The sequence below is a fragment of the Bactrocera oleae genome, chromosome 5 (genome assembly GCF_042242935.1).
Source record: "Bactrocera oleae isolate idBacOlea1 chromosome 5, idBacOlea1, whole genome shotgun sequence".
Lineage (NCBI taxonomy): Eukaryota > Metazoa > Arthropoda > Insecta > Diptera > Tephritidae > Bactrocera > Bactrocera oleae.
The window spans coordinates 34,789,226-34,809,689 of NC_091539.1; the positions used below are offsets into that span (position 1 = coordinate 34,789,226).

General features: G+C 33.1%; 2 protein-coding genes and 1 long non-coding RNA gene across 3 annotated transcripts in view; 1 reads left to right on the top strand and 2 right to left on the bottom strand.

The window, feature by feature from the left end:
- Positions 1-20,464, top strand: part of LOC106619276 (probable ATP-dependent DNA helicase HFM1) — a gene marked incomplete at its 5' end in the record, with an annotated part of 39,455 nt that overhangs the window by 3,753 nt on the left and 15,238 nt on the right. The gene's annotated exons all lie outside the window — the stretch shown is intronic.
- Positions 149-5,139, bottom strand: LOC106619286 (pro-resilin). The gene is made up of 3 exons (XM_014237321.3): positions 4,769-5,139; positions 1,247-1,327; positions 149-1,180 (listed from the first exon to the last, which is right to left on the bottom strand). Exons 1-3 carry the CDS (start codon positions 4,871-4,873, stop codon positions 1,058-1,060), a joined length of 309 nt encoding a protein of 102 aa, XP_014092796.1. The 5' UTR covers positions 4,874-5,139; the 3' UTR covers positions 149-1,057.
- LOC118682578 (uncharacterized) lies at positions 10,591-11,482 on the bottom strand. The gene is made up of 3 exons (XR_004978390.2): positions 11,392-11,482; positions 11,253-11,339; positions 10,591-11,200 (listed from the first exon to the last, which is right to left on the bottom strand). It is a non-coding gene; the product is annotated as an uncharacterized lncRNA (long non-coding RNA).

The following is a 20,464-nucleotide window of genomic DNA, read 5'->3' on the forward strand; positions in this document are numbered from 1 at the left end:
TTATTTTTACATATTCAGGTCAGCTCTGTAATGTGACACAAGTTATATGTATGTTGATCAAAAATACCGAATACGGTTTGGTTCTTCTTATGGTCTTCTATTTAACCTTAATCCGTCAAACTTGTTTGTAAGAATATAAAGTCACAAGTTTAGTGGTCTCTTTTAAGTTGAAATCCTTTATTACTTTATAATTGAGCCATTTTCCATTCATTCTTATGTGTAACTGTAACAAATATCGATTTGCATGTTTGCAATTATTGTTTTTTTTTTCAATTTGTATTGTCAAAAGGTACATAGTGAACGCTTTCCGCGCGTAAAGCGAAGAAGATGATGTACATTTAATACAAATATATATGTATGTGTAGTATTATATAAAATTAACAATACCAAAATCATAATATAATATTTAACATATATAAGTTTATATATATATGTAACTAAGTTATAAAATATAGTTGAAGACATCATGTATCTAAAGTGTGGAAGTTGATAGATTGAGAAATGTAGGTGAATACATATGGTGCACGTTTATAAGTGCGAAAAAACATATGTATGTACATATGTATTTATAAAATTTTATTTACAATGTTCGCATTCAAAAGTTAATTTAATTTTAATGGCGACGACGATGTTGTTTTCTTGTTATTGTTGTTGCTGCACACAAGCCTTTTAATCCAATATTAATGCTTAAGTCCTCCATACGTGTTAAGCCATACATATATTTATGCCTTTGCGTACCTATGTCTGTTTGCGTATGTCGCTCTGAACATACATGTGTATATACGTATGTGTATGCATGTATGTTTGTGTGTGTTGTTGCTTTCTTAGTTATGCAATATTTCACTATTTTTGCACTTTACCACTTAGCTAATAATTAACTAAATATTTATTTATTTTTCGCTTTCTCCTTAAAAAAATTCTAATTGATTCCATTGCTGTTGTATTTACGAGTATACCATCACCATTCCTTTTAACTTTTTCCATTAGATTAGATTTTACTTCTTGATATGTCTTTTTCGTGTTTTTGCGTGTATTTATAGCTTGCTTCAGCCGCCTTCTAACCCAGTGGGTTTGTTGTATCGAACGACACTTTAGGCACAAAGCCATTCTCCCCCTCCACTGTGTAAACAACCATCATAAGGCGGCCATCAGGCAGCAACACAGAGTATTGACCAGACACCTGTGAAGTTTTAGCATTCAATTTTCTATTTATATTTCAATATGTTCATCTGTTGTTGTTGCTTACCTTTCCAGCAGCATCACCTGCTTCGTTTTTGTTAAAGAATAATTCTTTTTCGGGATCCTTAACCTCATACTGGTATTCATACTGTAAATAGAGAAATTTATAAGAAATAAATTATTTTATTACAGCATAGTTTACTAAAAATAAATAAGAAGGGGCTTAATTCGGCTGGTTAAGAGTTATATACTTTAGCTTTGTATTGCTGTGGTTTCATTAAGATATACATACATATTATCGTATTCCTCGATCAAGTTTGTAGTGATAGCCTATCCGTACCAAAGACTAATAATCTATTATAAAAGAAGAATGCATAATTGACTTCGTCTATAAGCTGATCTCCAAGAAAGTATTCACACTTGGATAACTCAAACTAAACTCTTTCTAAATAAATTGAAATCTCTATTTTTCCAATATTTTTCTAAAATGTATGGTTTCAGTTGGGATTTGAAAAAACTGCGCTCCGCTTGGTAGTCGCGTAGATAATACCTGAATTAATAATATTCCGGGAATGAATGAACATTATAAAAGAAGAATGCATAATTGACTTCGTCTATAAGCTGATCTCCAAGAAGGTATTCACACTTGGATAACTCAAACTAAACTCTTTCTAAATAAATTGAAATCTCTATTTTTCCAATATTTTTCTAAAATGTATGGTTTCAGTTGGGATTTGAAAAAACTGCGCTCCGCTTGGTAGTCGCGTAGATAATACCTGAATTAATAATGAATATATATGATTATAATGAAGTTAAAATACCCTTCACAAATAAAAAAGTTTTCATACAAACACTTCATTTTGATTGGTCAGTTTGTATGACAGCTATATGCTAAATTGGTCCGATCTGAACATACCTATATTCGGATATTGTAGCGTCGCCTTGGATAATATGCTATGCCAAATTTCGTGAAGATATCTTCTTAAATAAAACTGTTTTTTATACAAGAACTTTTATTTGATCGTTCAGTTTGTATGGCAGCTACAGGCTAAAGTGGTCCGATATCGGCGGTTCCAACAAATGTGCAGCTTCTTGGGGAGAAAAGGACGATCGCAAAATTTTAGATCTATATTTCGAAAACTGAGGGACTAGTTCGCGTATATACAGACGGGCAGACGGAAATGGCTAAATTGACTTAGATCGTCACGCCGATCATTTATATATGTGTATACTTTTTAAGGTCTCCAATGTTTGATTCTGGAAGTTACAAACTTCGTAGCAAACTTAATATATCCTGTTCAGTGTATAAAAGAATAAATTGAAATATGTGAATCACATTTTTTCGATTTAACATTATATAAATCTTTAAGTTTAAACACACGACTTTAATTTTGTAATTTTATGATGCACAACATATTCGTAGGATCGATAATTATTAGTTGATTTCATCTGCTTATTTAAAACAAACCCATTCACTTATAAATAGCTGTAAATTCTTTATTTTATTGATTGACTATAATTTATAAGAAACTCTGATCACATCATAAATTATAGAAGAAACTTATAGTTCATCTTCAATGTTCCAGTCTCAAAAGTTGAATAATTTTTGATAATAAAATTAGACAACTAATTCAAACTATTTAATTGTTGTTGTTGTTGTGGTATAAAAATCCGGCTCGGTACCGGTTCCGTATATAGATCCGATCAAAGGCAACAATAGGGAACTACACAATAATTTTATCTGTGATTTGTGGGTTAAATAAATAAACTTGTCAGATAAATTAAATATTCCAAAATACATTATAAATATTGTTAGTTGCATTTGATTTTAACTTGAATTGTTCAGCATTTATATGGTAATTTACAATTAGAATCTCATTAGATAGCTGTATTAGAATGCGATTGGGAAACTAACATTTTTCCATTTGCAGAATTTTGTATCATTTTGTGGAGAACAATATATTTCTTGATTGTTTCTGAAGTCTTTCTGTCACATTAGAAGCTAGAGAAATAAATAGCTGTCTAATCCTCCTCTAGTCGATAACTAAGCAATCACAACTATAATTACTTAGAATTAATATATTAATAGAGAAAGAGGAGTTTAATAGGTTTTATACTAGACTCATTTTAACATTTAAAACTAGATATGATAAATATGTTTTTTATATACTGAACAGTTCGGAGACCCTATGAAGTACATAAATGTATATCGATCTAAAACTACACTCCCTTTCTCCTCAAAAACTGCTCATTTGTCGGAACCGCCAATATCGGACCACTCTATGATATATAGACGCCACACAAACTAATCGATCAAATTCAAATCCCTTTTTGGAAAACCTTTTTATTTGACCATATATCTTAACGAAATTTGGCATAGATTATTATTCAAAGCAGCGCTACAATCTCCGAATAAATGGTTCAAATCGGACAACTATAGGATATAGCTGCCATATAAACGGACCGATCTCGCTCAAGTCCTTGTATGGAAAACATTTCTATTTGACAATCTTGTCTATCTTACTAAATTTGGCACAGATTATTGCCCAGAGTAACGCTACAATCTCCGAACAGATTGTTCAGATCAAACCACTATAGTATATGCCAATTTTTTCGTTAAAAAAAATTAAACCCTTTTTACTAGTCCTTACTAGTATTAGGCTATATTTTCAATCCAGGTTTGCGAATTGCACAAGTTCTGGTTAAAAAATGTGAAAAAATGTAAATTCCATTTTTTTACGGTATTTGGGGTTAGAAATTTGAAAATTACTTTTAATTAATATTTTCGGGATTAAAAAATAAAAACTACTTGATTTGAAACGATAATTTAATTATTTTTTTAATGCATTATAAGCTACCGTTGTCACAATTTTGATAAAAGAAATACGATTATTTTTTCCTTACTACCAGACAAATTTCCTAAAATGGTAGCACGTTTTTGAAAATTTGAAAAAGTTATGAAAAATGGTTGATTATTTATGTATACTATACCATATATAATATATAGGAACGCTTTCTCTTTAAAATTAAAAAAAAAAATATAACATAAAATTTTTGATTTTTTCTTTTCTATATAAAATTACCCCACCAACATTTTCTAATTCAGAATTTGGGTCAGTGTAATGCTTATACCTAAATAATTTATTAATGAAATGTATTTTTCGGACTTCAAGCCGGAACAATCTTGAATATTTACATACATAAATACATATAATATACAATAGACACCGAGGCAAACTCTTCTATTATGTCTGTGCGCTGGTAATTAAGCGCAACGCTACCAGTTCTACAGCAATTTACTTTGATTGCATTTTTATCAGTGTTGACAGGCTAATTTTTCTAAATTAACTGGCGTTCACACTTCGCAGCTATTGCGCAAAACAATGCGAATGAGAAAATAAATAACTCACTTTGTGATTGCGCTTTCAAAAATAATTGCATTGCATTTTTTTAACGACTTCCACTAAGTTTTTGTTTAATTTAACGATTTTTCATTTCACGATAACGAGTAGTTCATGAGCTACTCACAAGCAGGACTACTACTCTTTAGAACCAAAAATAAAAAAATACTGGGAGTTTTAGAATTTACCGGCTCTGGTTGCTCTGGCGCCTGTGGTCGTGCTTGCACCAACAGCACACAAGCAACGAGCATAAGCAACGCGACAAACGACACTCTGGCGGACAAAATCTCCATTTTTACTCCTTTACTAGTTATCCTTTAAGCGACCGTTGCACAATTATTGTTCAAAACCTTCTTGACTCCACCGAATCGTTGAATCCTTCGTCGCTGCACACCTTTCGCGATCACTTACTTCGTCTCTAAGCAAGTGTGGTGAGAGTGTTAGTGTATTACGAGGGTTAGTGTATTTCACGAATGCCCTATGTTCGTTCGTTCACAAATTTTATTGCCCAACCGTATTCGTACTCGAGACGCTTTTAATTCGTACTGACACTTGGAGCCGTTGCATTTGTCTTTTATATGAGAAGTTGGCGGCAAATGTGCGGCACATCGCATAGGTCAAAGGTGTTGAGGAGAAGCTACAGCAATAGTTGTTGCGGCAGTTGCGGTGGTGGTGGTGGCGGTGTCGGTGGCTGCGGTAGTCACCAAAAGCCGGTGATGATGCTCTCGTCTCTTCGTTACGAATATCTGCTGTTTGACTTTGTTATAAGTGTTATTGCTGTTGTTATTGTTGTAGAATTGTATGCTTGTATGTATGCACTTCTGTAGGTACTGACTTTAAGCCGCATCTATAACAATGGCCCAAACTGCTCAGTAACATGAACAAACAGTCATGCAATCACATACACACACATATGTATGTACATATATGTTTGTTCGTTAACGGACTTGCGTGTATATTGCACTCGATCTGCGAAATTCAATGTGGTGGCTCTTTCCCGTTACATCTCCACATTTTGAATGAGTTGGTCTGTTACATAGCACTGTTCTGGCTTGTTGTTGATGTTGCAGAAGTATTCCCCTGACACCAAACTCTTAAAAATATATGTACATACCATAGATGTGTCTTAGCCACGATGGGCTCTTTTGGCTTCAATTCTTAAAGTGTCCAGCAACTAAATTGTTGTTGTTATAATTTGCTTTGACTTTGTGCTGCTCCATTCCGCTGCATAGACACTGGCGAAAACCAAAAAACAGTTATGTTCACAAAAATAGTATTGCTTTCTTAGGAATGTGAAAGAGAATAGGTATTCACAAATAATTACAATTCAATTTTAATGCAATGTGTTTTCGGATACTCCTAAATATTTTATTATACATATGTATATTGTATCTTTATGTTTTTTCGATAATGTAAAAATGATTTCTCAAGTAGGTGAAACTAATAATTAATCAAATATGCTTAGTTCCGGATATAGGCGGCACATGTTCACGGCATGGCGTCCAGTTTACCCATGTATTTTTTCCGCAACTGATTGTCGTTCTAAGTTCCATCAGGAGCTTTTATTAGTCCGTATTTTGTTAAAAACATGTTGCTCAATATCTCCTTATACATTTTTGATGTGGTTAAAATCCAGAAATAGAGCCGTCCACTCTCTTTGACCAATATTGTGGTGTCTAGAGAAAGCCTTCACAATCTTTCATATGTTTTGACAAGTTTTGCGAAATTTTTGCCTTGTGTAGTGAAGCATAACTTCTATTAGTTGGATACATTTGAGCTAGCCCATAATGCCCTAAATTATATATATAGGCTATTCAGTCTGGCATCTTTCTCTGCTGACTTTTAAATTGGGATCTTAAAAATTTCTTCTGATTGGCCTTACACTCATGTACGATTTAACTCGTCCTTTCTGAGAGCTAATATTTGGTTGCATTCTAATTGATTCAATGAATTTTCGGTCAGTTTCTCCTAAAACTAATCGAAATAGATATTGGGTATATGTATATGGTATACAAATGACGAGACGAGTTGAAATCCGGTTGAATCTGTCTGTCCGTCTGTCTGTGCAAGCTGTATCTTGAAAAAATTTAAATATCGTAATGAAACTTGGTACACTTGTTCCTTGGCAAAAAAAGGGAGGACGAGTTTGTAGGTGGCAGTATCAAGGGGCTACTGTGGGCTAAAGATGAGCAAGGCCCCGCCCTCTGAGAGGTTTAATTCATATCTCCTAAACCACTTAAGACACAATAACTAACTTCTCTCAAGAAAAATCTCTTTAGTACTTCTACTAACACTGTAAATATGGGTAAAATTAGATGATAACCCCGCCTACTCCTCATATAACGGTTCTGTTAAAAACTGTTAACAGTTAACGATAAATCCATAAATAAATACGCCAGAGACATCGAATTTTACACTCGAGATGGTACGAAAGGAAGACTTTATAGGAGCCGGACTCAAAATAAGAAAATTGGCATGGCACCGCTCACATTTAGTTGAAAACCCACTTACTCGACCGATATCGACCAAATTTGGTTTGTAATGTTATCTTGCCTAGAACCACGTCTACTTTCAATGTAACACAATTTTAAATTCCATCTGATTCTTTCATTTTTCAGTATACAAATCAAAAATCCATCAATGTGTTCGGACAAATAGTACCTTTGAGGGGTGCCACCTTATGACCAAAACTTGCCAAAATCGGACCACACCGGTTCAAGCCTATAAATACCGAATATGTTGTGTTGTACCCAGATCCTACAGCGAACATTTTATCGAAAATATTGGTCAATCTGGAAGATATGTTATTGAAATTCGTAACAAATGCTTGCCTGATAACAATATGCCTGTAGATATGTCAAAAATGGGTTGAATCGGATGAAGGCTTCTCTTAGCCGCCATATATCTACTACAAAGATTTTCGAACCAGTCTACTTTATACCACAAATATCGGCCATTATGTGAGTCATCTTAGTGAAAACGAGATAGCGTGTTTTACTAATAGCAATATATATTTGTGTCTAAAATGGATAAAATTCAACTAATATCCCGATTTTTGAACAATCGGCTGACTTTACTTGATATACAAGTATTCTATTCTAGTAATGATAAACGTACCTTAATGAAACTTAGGGAACATTTTATTAGTATATGGCATGATAACCACATGGCAAAAATGGTTAAAATGTCTGATGTATTGGCCATCTTTCAGACCCCATATACTTAATATACAATTTTCAAATTCCGGTTGGCATCATACCCTATATACCATCACTCCCATATACTATATACAATATAATGATTTTCGTTTTTCTAAAAAAAATGATGACGAATATGTTAATCAGTGTGTGAGTTATATGTGTATTTATAAAATTGCTTGAAAATATGTTCTCGAAAATAGCTCAGCAATCATTATCCTGTCCCCAATATACCCTATATGATTTCCGACTTTACACCTGACTTTGAGTCGTTTAGGTTGATCAAAATGTGTGATATTTTAATAAAACTTATGTGGTTTACCGCTGAACATTAATAAAATTTGTCTAGACTTTGGTCTGAACCTTATATCCCTAATATTAAAATGAATTCCGATCCTTAGGTGACGTTTTCACATGTACACATTATATCATATTTAACCTTTTAGGGTAAACTAGACTAGAATGAATTTCCCCGGCTTTGACCTTTGCAAGTTGCAGAGTATGAAATGTTCCGTTTCGCCCGAACTTTGTCCTTCCTTACTTGTTTTGTATATCCTTGCATTTTTCTTTGCAATATTGAGGGTTTTAAGCAAATTTATTGATACTTCGGTGTAGAGCTTGGCGCGGCCCATTATATTTTACCTTAATTACATTTTTTCAATGTGTCTTAACAGTAATGGCACTCTGTAAACTCAAATGAACAGTTCAAGAAAGTGCTATTTTAGTAAACAACTCAAAAACTCGATCAACGTAAAATGTACTCGTAAATAGGATTACGCTTACTTTAAGCTAACCCGAACTAATTAATAATGTTACGTCGTAACCTGAAAGCACAAGTTTATATGACATTGCTATTGTAAATATATCAGTTTTTTGCATTGGAGCACTGCTATTAATATGAACATAACTGTACATGTGCATACATCTTCAATACCCCAATAATTTGCACTCGAAATAATATCCTCACGTTGCTCACCGCCTCCGAAGCTGGCGCGTTTACTGGCCATAGCGCATTTAACTGCGATTCTTGATTCATATGACTATGAATATATTAATATGTTAATAAATTGAATGGTAAATTAGCTTTTCAATACAGACAAAACCTAATGCAGTCTAGGTATGCACATAGGTATGTAAGTGTTTGGAAATTTATTTATTTTTTTGCTGATGAGCATTGACCATTTTTTATTGTACTTGTATTAACAACCTTTTTTCAGTGTGAAGGTATTTGAAATGTTGTTTGCGTTTGATTTATTAGAAAACCTCATAAGAACATTTTCGAATAAAAATATATGTATGCACATACATATACGTTTATATATGAAAGTTTGTTTAACTTTTATATATAATATAAAGTAAATATGTAATGATTTATTTTAGTAAATACAAGGTGTTTGACAATTTTATAGAAGGAGTGTACCATCTCCTAATCTGTACATGTAACAAATGTAATTTATTAACTGTTAATATATTGTAGAATCGCTACTAATATTTCATGAAAGAAGATGTTATTGAGGTATGACTGTTTAATACTATAGGTCATTATATAAGTACGAAGGTGTTTGACCATATGTACATCTCCCCCTATTCAATAAGAAGTTTGAACTGTTATTGGAGATTTCAAAGTTGCCCTAAGTGTTCAACAATTTCTGATAGATTATTAAGTTTGTGTTACGTTTTTCTCATGTCAGAAATGTTTTTAAATTAAAGGGTCATATCCACTTGCAAGTCACGTCAAACGAGTTTTTGTGAATTTCGTTGAAGAAACATTTTGAAGCATTTTGTTTAATAAATATATATAAAAATGTACATTAACAGAATTTCAAAAATCAAAAAAAAAAAATATTCGAAAAACAAAATAAAATAAAAAATAATAATACCATTTATTAATACAGGTAATGATCTAACGACTAGTAAAAATTTAGATTTTTAACAAAATCCCAAAGTTGTTTTTGTCAAAAAGTTTACACTTCAGAGTGGCCTTAAAAATAAAATTATTATTCTTATTCCTTCGGTGAATACTTGACAAATATATCTAAAATAAATAATAAATTCTTACATTCTCACAAATTCATATTATACTTTTCTCAAATATATCTCAGATCGATATCTCAAAAACTGAGGGAACTAGTTCGCATATATGCAGTCAGATAGACGAACATCTCCGACGTTTCCTTCTGGATGTTGAAAATCTGTTTAGGGTATAAACATCAATTCATTTTCGTCTATTGGAGTAGATTGAAACAAAAAATAATAATAATTTGTTCGATTTTAAAGGGATATTATAACAGCTGCTTATGCCAGTTAAAGGGTCTTGTATAGTAAACAGGGTCGGCACTCAAACAATAGAGAAATATATCATAGAGGCTTCCATTGGGGCTTGTGCTTGATTGAACTCTCACCTCTTTACTATGTTTCATGATGACCGAATTATAATATCACAGCATAAAACTTTTGGATTTAGGAGTTAATACAAGTGTTATTTAAATAATGGCCGAATAAAAGCGAATAAAAGCGAATTCAGACCTGCAAATTCTACAACTCGCCATATTCTCAACATGCCATCCATAGAGCTGCGAGCTTTTTTGGGACATATCATTGATGTATTCTTTAGACAGATATTATTAGAAGATATATTTTAATAACATTTTAGTCATTCGCCAAGACTTGATGTTAGAATAAGTTTTTTTACTTGTTCGATTGTGATATAAAGAAAATTTGGCAAACAAAAAATTTTTTATGAATGTTTTGAGGTTATGTTATCAGAGGTAAACACGTACATAACACATACCTTAAAGGCAAAGACTATTGATTCCGGCTCGAAGTCACCTTGAATAAAATTAAATTTGCATGGTTTTGCACATGAGCATACGCTTGTCATCAAAGCTGTGCCTTGTTCTAAATATTTCCCTGAATGGAATTTTGTTTGAACTCAACACAACTCCTTTCTTACTTGTTGCAGTGCTTGTTGACCTTGATTACCATCACCCGAGTATATGCAGAACAAAAGCATACCTGTATTTTACACACACACACACACGCATAACTTGTGAAAAGAACTTATCACATTTTGCATTCAATTAGATAGAGACAGGCACGTGGCGCTCCAAAAGAATGGATTCATCGTTGTATCACTGCTTCTTCGTCTGCACTCAAACACATACAAGCACACTCGTGTGTAATGGGTATGCTACTCTATTCATTCTGTAAATGATTGCTATTGGATCCGGTCGGCCAATTGATGCGATACGATTATATCTGGCCAATTTGAGATTCCCAAATGTCAACTGTTTATTTGCCATTTACTCCGATTACACGTATCTTTGTACATAAGTATGTATGCACACGTAATGGGTAGTTATAGTTACTGTTGTCATCGGTATAGTTGTTGGTGTTGTTTGCAATGTATATGTTGCTTGCTGGCTGTAACCCATCAAACATTCAAAATTTTTATATTCCACTATTTAAGGTTTACCTATAAATCCTCCTGAGGTGGCTTGTGGCTGATTTGAAGAAGTCTCTTTCATACTATCCCATTTAAATAAAGTTAAGGGGCACAACTCTTGTAAAAGTAAAAAAATTAACGATGTTTTTCATATTTCTATAGATTATACCTTTAAAAGTAATGTACTAAATTTTATATCGACATCTTTAATAGTATTTGAGTGTAGCAGCTTCTAAAGTGTAGTTTCAGTTCAATCAACTCCATCAGTTCATCTTTAAATGCGTTTTTAGCAAAATTATGTATATTTCTCAAATTTGAATTAATTACTTGAAGGCAAATGATCCGATCACTATCAGTTTTTATGCATATTCTGTATATAGTTCTCCATACAAAAATTTACCAGTTTTTTAATTTGATCAAAAATCGAATTTTGGCAAGTCAAATCAACCAACATTTTGGGTAAAATTCGCCGCTATTTTGTCAATGTCAGAGATGAAAAGGTAGGCCGGAATCACTGCAGAAGTAGGGGGGACCTTATCGCCGTCGGAGATCACGTGCAACTCGAAAAATATTTGATTTTTATCTTCAAATATTGTACAGTGTTTTTTGAAATATTAAAAAATATTAGGTATTTGTTATACATTGTTGTCGTACTCTCTATTTTCGCTGTCATAAAGTATATTAGAAGACTATTCTGAAAAATTACGTGCTCTTAGCTTTTTAAATACAAGGCAGGATACCGGAAAATAAAATATCTGGATAATCGGTTGTATGGGAGATATGTGACATAGTTGTTCGGTCTGGACGATTCCGACATTGGATCAATATAATATGCACATACATATATTATAATCCCTAAAAGCTGGCTTGAAACCAGTTTTAGATCCACACATACATTAGGAAAAATTGCTCAGAATGAACCGTAGAATATTTCCAGCATACACAATTTGTCCGTATTTTTTGGAACTCTGTAAATCAACCGGCTCTAATAAATATACCATTAAAATCTCTAAATATGCCTTGTTAGAAATGTGAAGTTGGTACCTTAAGGACCTGCATTCTCTGTTCATAAATGTTTATTAACTAATTTTTCTCTTCAAGTGAAACTGATTCAGTTTTACAGTTTTTCCCAAACTACTCTGTGTAGACCCCACTTATTAAATGTCTTCATGAATTTTAAAATCTTTCGTCTTCAAAATAAGGTACATTTAAGTATTAAAAAATAAGATTTATCTAATTCATCATAAATTCGCCGTGTACAATTCTTGCTGGCTTAAGTAAATTTTCTCTTATGGACTTAATTCTATGAGTCGGCATTTCTAAGAGCCGATATTTGAGTTCAGAGCCCAAAGGGAGCCAAATGTGTAAGTTGAGTTATAACTACTGTTTTTACTTCGTGGAAAGCTTATTGCCGATCTCTTCACTTCTTTCTTATGAAAAGCATAACCGATCTCTCCGCGCTTCATACCTGAAATTGACTCATACATATTTAATATAGGCAAGCTGTTTACGATTCAAATACATTTACTGAAAGCCTTATGTCATTAGATAAAATAGACTCCCCGAACATTTGAAAATAAAATGTATTTTCTATAGTAAAATTGTCAGAACTCGCTCAAAACTGACCGCTACTATAAATAAACTAGTTTGTGTTTAATTTGTTTCGATCCGTATTTCAATACTTTGTGACGTTGCTCTATTATTCTTTAGGAGCGCTATTAGCTAAAGTGACGCCACTGTAATGCCTATTCGGCTACTTTGCTTTTCTGGAAATCGTGTCTTCGTTATTAGCTACTCAAGTCCTTTCTATGATGTCATATGCTGTCTTGATTAACGAGTAAAGAATTCAACGTTCACTGGGTTTTCGATACAGATGGTGCTGGCGCACATAGATACTTTAATAATTTACGGCAGAAGCGACGTTTGTACCATTAGAAAATTAAAATTAGAAATCCATACCATAAGTGTCTATTTGTGGACTAACCGCAATGATGTTAACAACAAGAATAACAACAAAAATGAAAATAAAACCAATAAGTCAGCATCAAAAGATAGTAGAACAACAAGAAAATATCGCTTCAACAATGATAAGGTGAGCAAAGTTGAGCAACTTTTTTGTAGTTGTGGGGTTTCTTTAAGCCATCGCAGCAGCTTTGAAGTTTTTTGTAACGACTCGTCTAAATATAATACTCGTGCTTAGTTGGTCACAGCCATCAATTCTCTGTTTAACATAATGAAAAAATGCTGCATCCGTGTCGATTCGCGAATGTGTGTACATACGAATGTGCACAGCGTCGTATGACTCTTTAATGCCATTATAAATGTTGGATACCCGCAATAGCGGATTGAATGGCTGCTCGTGAGTTAGCTGGTGGACTGCCTGCCAGTCTGCAGCATTTGTCGCATATCAGCTATGATTCCCAATTTAGTTAGCAACCAATGAACCAAGCAAGTCACATGAAATGGCCAAAGATGAAATAGAAGAAGACACTTCTTATGCTCCGATCTCTAACTTGACGGAGGCCTTACCCAGTGTGAGTCGCAGCATTGCAGAAGTGTTTTTTTTCGTCGAGCTTGGCTGCTATATCACTTTTCCAACATTTTACGGTGTTTTATTGATGGCATCTTCTAAGTTCTCCATTAAGTAGAAACGGTTTTACTTCTATGTATATGTTGTTATGGGTGTATATGCATGTGTGTCTGTGCCGCTTGCCAGGTCAACCGCTGCGGTAATTTTCAGTATTTTCGGCATTTTTGACTGATTTTGTGTGCCTTCCTCAGCGCTTTGCTGCCAAAAAAACGCTTCCATGCAAACATTTTATTCACCAACATTTCGGCGTACCCATCACACACACACACCCTCGCATAGCCGTGGAGTAGGTCGCACGTTTTCGAGCAAAAGGAGCGTTGAGCTCGCATGTTGTTGCTGCAAAAATGTTGTAACACACAACGTGCTGAGGCAGTGAAGAGGGGATAGTGATGTGGATGGTGGTGACGGCAGCGGTGGCGGCATGTAACCTTCAAAGTCGTGCTTAGGTGCGGCACCAACGACACCAAGCGCCAATGCAATGCTGTTGTAAATACAACCAGCAAGTATTTCTGTAGCACAAAAATAAACATTCAAATAATTATACAAAAAACAACAACAATAAATGCTAACATATGTATATAAGTACATAGTATTAACGTCAGTGATCCGTCGTCAGCGACTGCAGTCTCATCGTCAGCATTTCGGTGGCACACCGTCTTGGCGAGTTGGCTACCTCCATTCATCACTCCTTTGTGTTCATTGTGCGGCAAGCGCCACCGCAGCAATGCTTCCCGTGAATTGTTGCAAGCTCACTCAGTCGCTCACACACTGACACATTCACCCAATTTAGTTCACCAATTTGATGTCTCGGCGACAGGCATATGTACATGCTGGCTGATGGGCTGGTAGTTACGATTACGCGCAACAACAACAACAGTGGTAGATATCGCCAGTGGCGGCAAAGCCGATAACAACACCCCTTTTTAACAGATCTGGGCTCATTTTGTTGCGGTGTTTTTGTTGTTGTTTTTTTTAGCTCTTTTTTACCATAGTGGCGTTTATGTGCTTTAGGTTTATATTTAGACCTTGTAAAATGGTTGTAAAAATGCTGAGTTTTATCAGAAGTTATGTAAGAAAAATATTTAATTATTTTTTCCCATTTACGAGTATATGGGCGCATGTATTCTCCTATGCGCTTTCATGAGCATACTTACTCCAAATTCATAAATAATAAATTACTCGCAATATATTTTAATTTTAATGACAGTTTGTTGAGAAATGGGGATACTGATACTAGTTAATTTTTATGTTATTAAGTCATACAATTAATGATTGCTTACGGGTTTCTTCGCTTAAGCGGCAAACTTCTTTTAAATATCTTCAACTTAGCGATACTTGCAGGGAAGAAGTATTTTTTACTACGCATAGGAAAAAATTTGTTTCGAAAATGAATAAAATTGGACCACATATAGTAGATTTATATACATTCCGACATCAGTACCCCCATGTCGAGGAAAGGAGAGAAGTACCAAATTTGGTCTATGATTTAGTACAAGAAATTCGTTTATATGGTTTCAAGGTTTCTATAATCTCAAGAACGAAAACTGTGTGAAAATTTGCTGATTTTAATAGGAAAATTTGAGTTCCACTTCTAGGAAAGATTATTCTGTTGTTCAAATTCGGCAGTGCCCAAAAATAGATTTTTATTAGATTATACCCAATTTAGGACTTGTAGGTCTGTAAAGAAATATGAAGAGATCGATACATTAAAAATCATTCATACGTTTTCAAACTAAGAAAGAAGTTGCCATTTTGTAATTGATACCGTTAAAAGAGCAGAACTGAAATATCTTATAGTAGTTATATCGGACAGATTTTTGGTATCAAATCGAAATATGCTAAATATATCCTTAACATAAAAGTATATTAAGTTTGCCACGAAGTTTGTAACATCCAGAAATAAACGTCTTTAACTCTATAAAGAATATATATTTAAGTATGAGGTTACCTTGACGAGCTGAGCCCATTAAGCCTATCTGTCTGCCTATATATACGCGAACTAGTTCCTTAGTTTTTGAGATATCGAACTGAAATTATGCACACGTTCTTTTCTTCCCCAGAAGCAGCTTATTGGTCTCACCACTTAATATATCCTATACAACTAACTGCTTGATCAAAATCAAGTCCTTGTATGCAAAACCTTTTTATTTGACAAGATATGTTAATTTCGCATGGATTATAATATAATATTACAATCTCTGAACATATTGTTCAAATCGGACCACTATAGCATATATAGCTTCCTTACAAACTAACCGATCAAAATTAATATTAATAAACAATTATTAATTCTTGTTACGTAACCTTATTCTTGAAGGTTGCTTTATCAAACGACGTCAATTGAAATATTTAAACACATGTCACCCTTCTACAAATTTCTTCCGTTAGTTTTATGTACTAAATTCGAATGGATGAAACATTTTAACTTTTCGAGCTACTATTTTTTCTGTATTCTTTTATCTAATAAGTCATTGATTACATTATATATGTGCATATGTACATATATACATTAGGTAAACTTATGCAAATAAAAAATATCATTTTAAATGCTTATCCAAAACTCAACTAACCTTGTAATTATACTCGTTTAATGGATCACTAAACAAATTTGAAAAAAAAAAATTTAAACTTATTACAAATTTTGAGTTCTCATACTTGTGATAATTTTATGCAAATATTTAATAATTATGAGCAAAGGCGATCTAACAGACGTCTCTTAAGCAGATGTTAAATTGACAATGGAGGGCGACGATTGTGAGAATTGGTAAAAACTAATATTAACTTATCATATTCATTACTTTATGTGGGTTGGTGGTGTGATGAGATGCTGACTTACCAAAATTGTTATTATTTGTTAAGTATGGTAACATTGTATGCAACATATACTGAGTATTGCAATGCCACAAGATACCGTCAAGTCTGGAGGCATATCAATTTAAACGAACTACGAGCATGTAATTTTTTCGGATAGTATTTTTTTTTGTTAAAGGGACGGTTTGGAATACACTGCAAATATGCATATTCATGAGGTTAGCAACAATTTTGCATAAACAAAAACTGTAACAATTTGGGTGGAGTTGTGAAGCATTACCATTTTAACGAATTTCGGTACATGCGAGTTCATTTCGACTATTGCATGGATACTTATGTATGTATGTATGGCAATTTTGGCACCAATTACTTAGTTCACGGAATTGTGTGGGACTTCGAAATTATTTTCATTCAGTTTGTAACACCCAGAAAGAAACTTCAGATACCCTATAAGGTATATATGTATAAAAATTTTCAGCATGACGCGCTGAGTCGATTTAGCCATGTTCTCGTATCCGTTTGATCTATATACTTCAGTGTTTGAGATACCGATTTGAAATTTTGCACCAATCTTTTTCTCTTCAAGAAGCTGCTCATTTGTCGGAACTGATATATGCCATAAAAATTTATCGATCAAAATCAATTCTTTTTATGGAAAACTCTTCTATTTGATAAGATATCCTCACGAAATTTGGCATAGATTATTGTACAAGACAGCGCGTCAATACTTATTGTTCAAATTGGACCTAATGGTAGTATAGGCATAACTGTCATACAACAATGTAGCCAATGACGCTTTATCAACTTTATCAGGTAACCTAAGTATATTGATATGCAAATGGATAAATTCTTAACTGGCTTTCGGTAAATCACTTCAGAACGTATTTAGGTTGCATGAATCGAAATCTAAACCCATTATATCGCCTTTTTAACGTACTAATGGCTGACGGTAAAAGTTCTTCCTCTTAAGCCGCCTCAGAACAGCATATGATTTTAGGGAATTTTATTATACCCTGAACAGGGTACATTAAGTTTACCAAGAAGTTTGTAATACACATAAGGAAACATTATAGACCTTATATATGGTATATAAATGGTCAAGGTGTCAAACTGAGTCGGTTTAGCGATGTTCGTGTGTATAGATATGAAATTTTACACACTTCCTTCTCACTAAGAAGCCTCTCATTTGTTGGAACCGTCTATATCGGTCCACAATATTATATAACTGTCATACGAATTTACCCATAAAAGTTAATATAAATATATTGTATTTTAATACGCTTTTATGCTATAAGAAATGCATCTGTGGAGAGTATTAAGGATTCGGTGCAGCTGATTTTAAAGTTTTTGTTTGCAGGGTTGTAATTTTGCATACGAAGGGCAATCGTCATTCGATCTAATCACCCATCTATCCTTGACATGAGAGCGAGTAATATATATTGATGTGTAATTTTAACCGCTTTACACCCACCATCATGGCTTAGTTTGTGTTTTTGCAGTAAATGAGTTTATCATGTAAGAATAAATAGCATTTTTTTTTTGGTAATAGAACTTCTCGCTGTCCAAAAATTCGATACCAAAATTTATTTGTTTTTGCTTTTAACATATTCGTCACCTCATTGATACCACAAGATCGCACTTAATATAAACAAGAAAAAAGGTAACTTCGGTTGCATCGAAGCTATAATACCTTTCAGAAATAAAAAAAATTTCTTACATACATACAAGAACTTGATTTAGATTGCCAAGTTTGTATGGCCCGTACATATATGATATGAAGGTTTGATCCAAAAAATTTGTTGGGCCATTGTAGCGTTGTTTTGTACAATAATCGATCTCGATGTCGAATTTCGTGAAGATATTTTTTCAAATAAAAAAAGTTTTTCATATAAGAACTTAATTTTTATCGTTCAGTTTGTATGGAAGGTATATGTTTGGTAGACTGATGCTGGATACTACTTAAGGATAAAAGGATGAGTGTAAAATTTCAGATCGATATCTCAAAAACTGAGGGGACTAGTCAGCTTTGTTACGCTGATCATTTATACATATTTTTTATAGGGTCTCCGAGGTTTCTTTCTGGGTGTTACAAATTTAATATAACATGTTCAAGGTAAAAAATATGATTTTTATGTAAGGTGGTATTTTGTTTATGAGGAACCGAAATTCTCAAAGTCACACAACTAAATTGTTTTAAATATTTCGATATATCCCATATATATTCCATCTTTTGATATTTTTAGAAATATATTTTTATTTTAAGGGCAGAGGCTCGAAAGCTTGCTAATAGTTTAATTAGAACAAAATTTATATAAATGCGTGGTGAGTTATTGTCCATGATACTTAATTTTATTAGTTATCTGGTTACTTGAATACAATCTGTATTTTTATCAGCTGATATTTTGACATTCAATTACTTAGCGACCATTCTCTCATGATATTATGGATATCATCCAAATTATGTACCGACTTGAGAAACTATTTACTTTAAACCAAGGGCACTATGTAATTTGCTTTTGTTGAGATATCTCTCCAATTGTACAAGATATATTAACCGTATGAAGAGAACTTAGAATTGACTGCATATGTATGTATTTGTGGAAAGTTGGCGTAGATAGCGTTCTCGCGTTTTACTTAAAATCAAGAAAGCAATAGAAAATAAGTTCTTCGATAAATTTAATACAATGAGTTGATGTGAAAACGTCAACCAAAGGATCGCAATTCAATATTTTAGGGATATAAGACCAATTTCAGTTATATTCCCACAAAATTTTTAAAAAATTTTTTGAATAAATTGTATTAAAGTATCACACATTTTGTCTGGTGGAAAGCCGGAAATTATTATGCAGACTATATTGGGGACAAAGAAATGGATGGGCTGATTGAATTAATTTTGACATAGCTGAGGTCAAGCATCATATTTTCAAGCAATTTTATAAATATATGCACATTGAACGACATGTTCGGCATAAGGTTTGTTAGAATAACGAAAATTAAGGTAGTAGTCTGGTAACTTATGCCTATTTTCATGACTTCTTTGGAGGGCGGTTTTTTTATAGAAAATAAAAATATCTTGAATATTTAGAGTGTTTTACATATTAAAAATATAAAAAAAAAATTGTTTCAAAAATTTAATAGTTTATTACTACTCGTATTATTATTGTCACTCGAAGTTGAAACCTCAAAAAAAATGCGGGTGGGTGATTTTGCTCTTGATGTTATCTGAAATGAAATATTCTTGATTATTCTCAATCTATAGACATGTCATTCTGGTCGAAACTACCGAAGTTAAATTTCAAGGGTAAATAATAAAATGGCGGACTTTGAAAAAAAGTCGTTAGTACCGACGAGGACTGTAAGTGTGTAGAATAGCCTGTTAAAATTTAAAAGCAATCGGTTCTGTAGAAAAAAAGTTAGGACCCGGGCCGACCAGTAAAACGCGTTTAAAGTTCAACAACAAATTTTCATAAGTAAACTTATATCAAATACTAACAGAGTACTGTGAATTTTAACTTAAATATACTTTAAAATAAATATATATTATAAAATTGTTTGTTACGCAATATTTAGTGGATTATATACTATTATCGATGCTAGAATATTAATAATATTAGGAAATAAGCTGTTAAATATATTGTATTTGTAATGCCCTGGTTCTATGCACAGATGTTAAACATCTCTATAGACTTGTACCAGATGAAATAAATAAATAAATATATACATAAATATATATATAAATATATATAATAGAATAACAGAGTCAACCTAGGTATAAGAAATGCGCGCAAGCAATAGAAGGGCCCAAGCGGTTGCAGCTGCCGGTCGACCGTAAAGGTTGGAC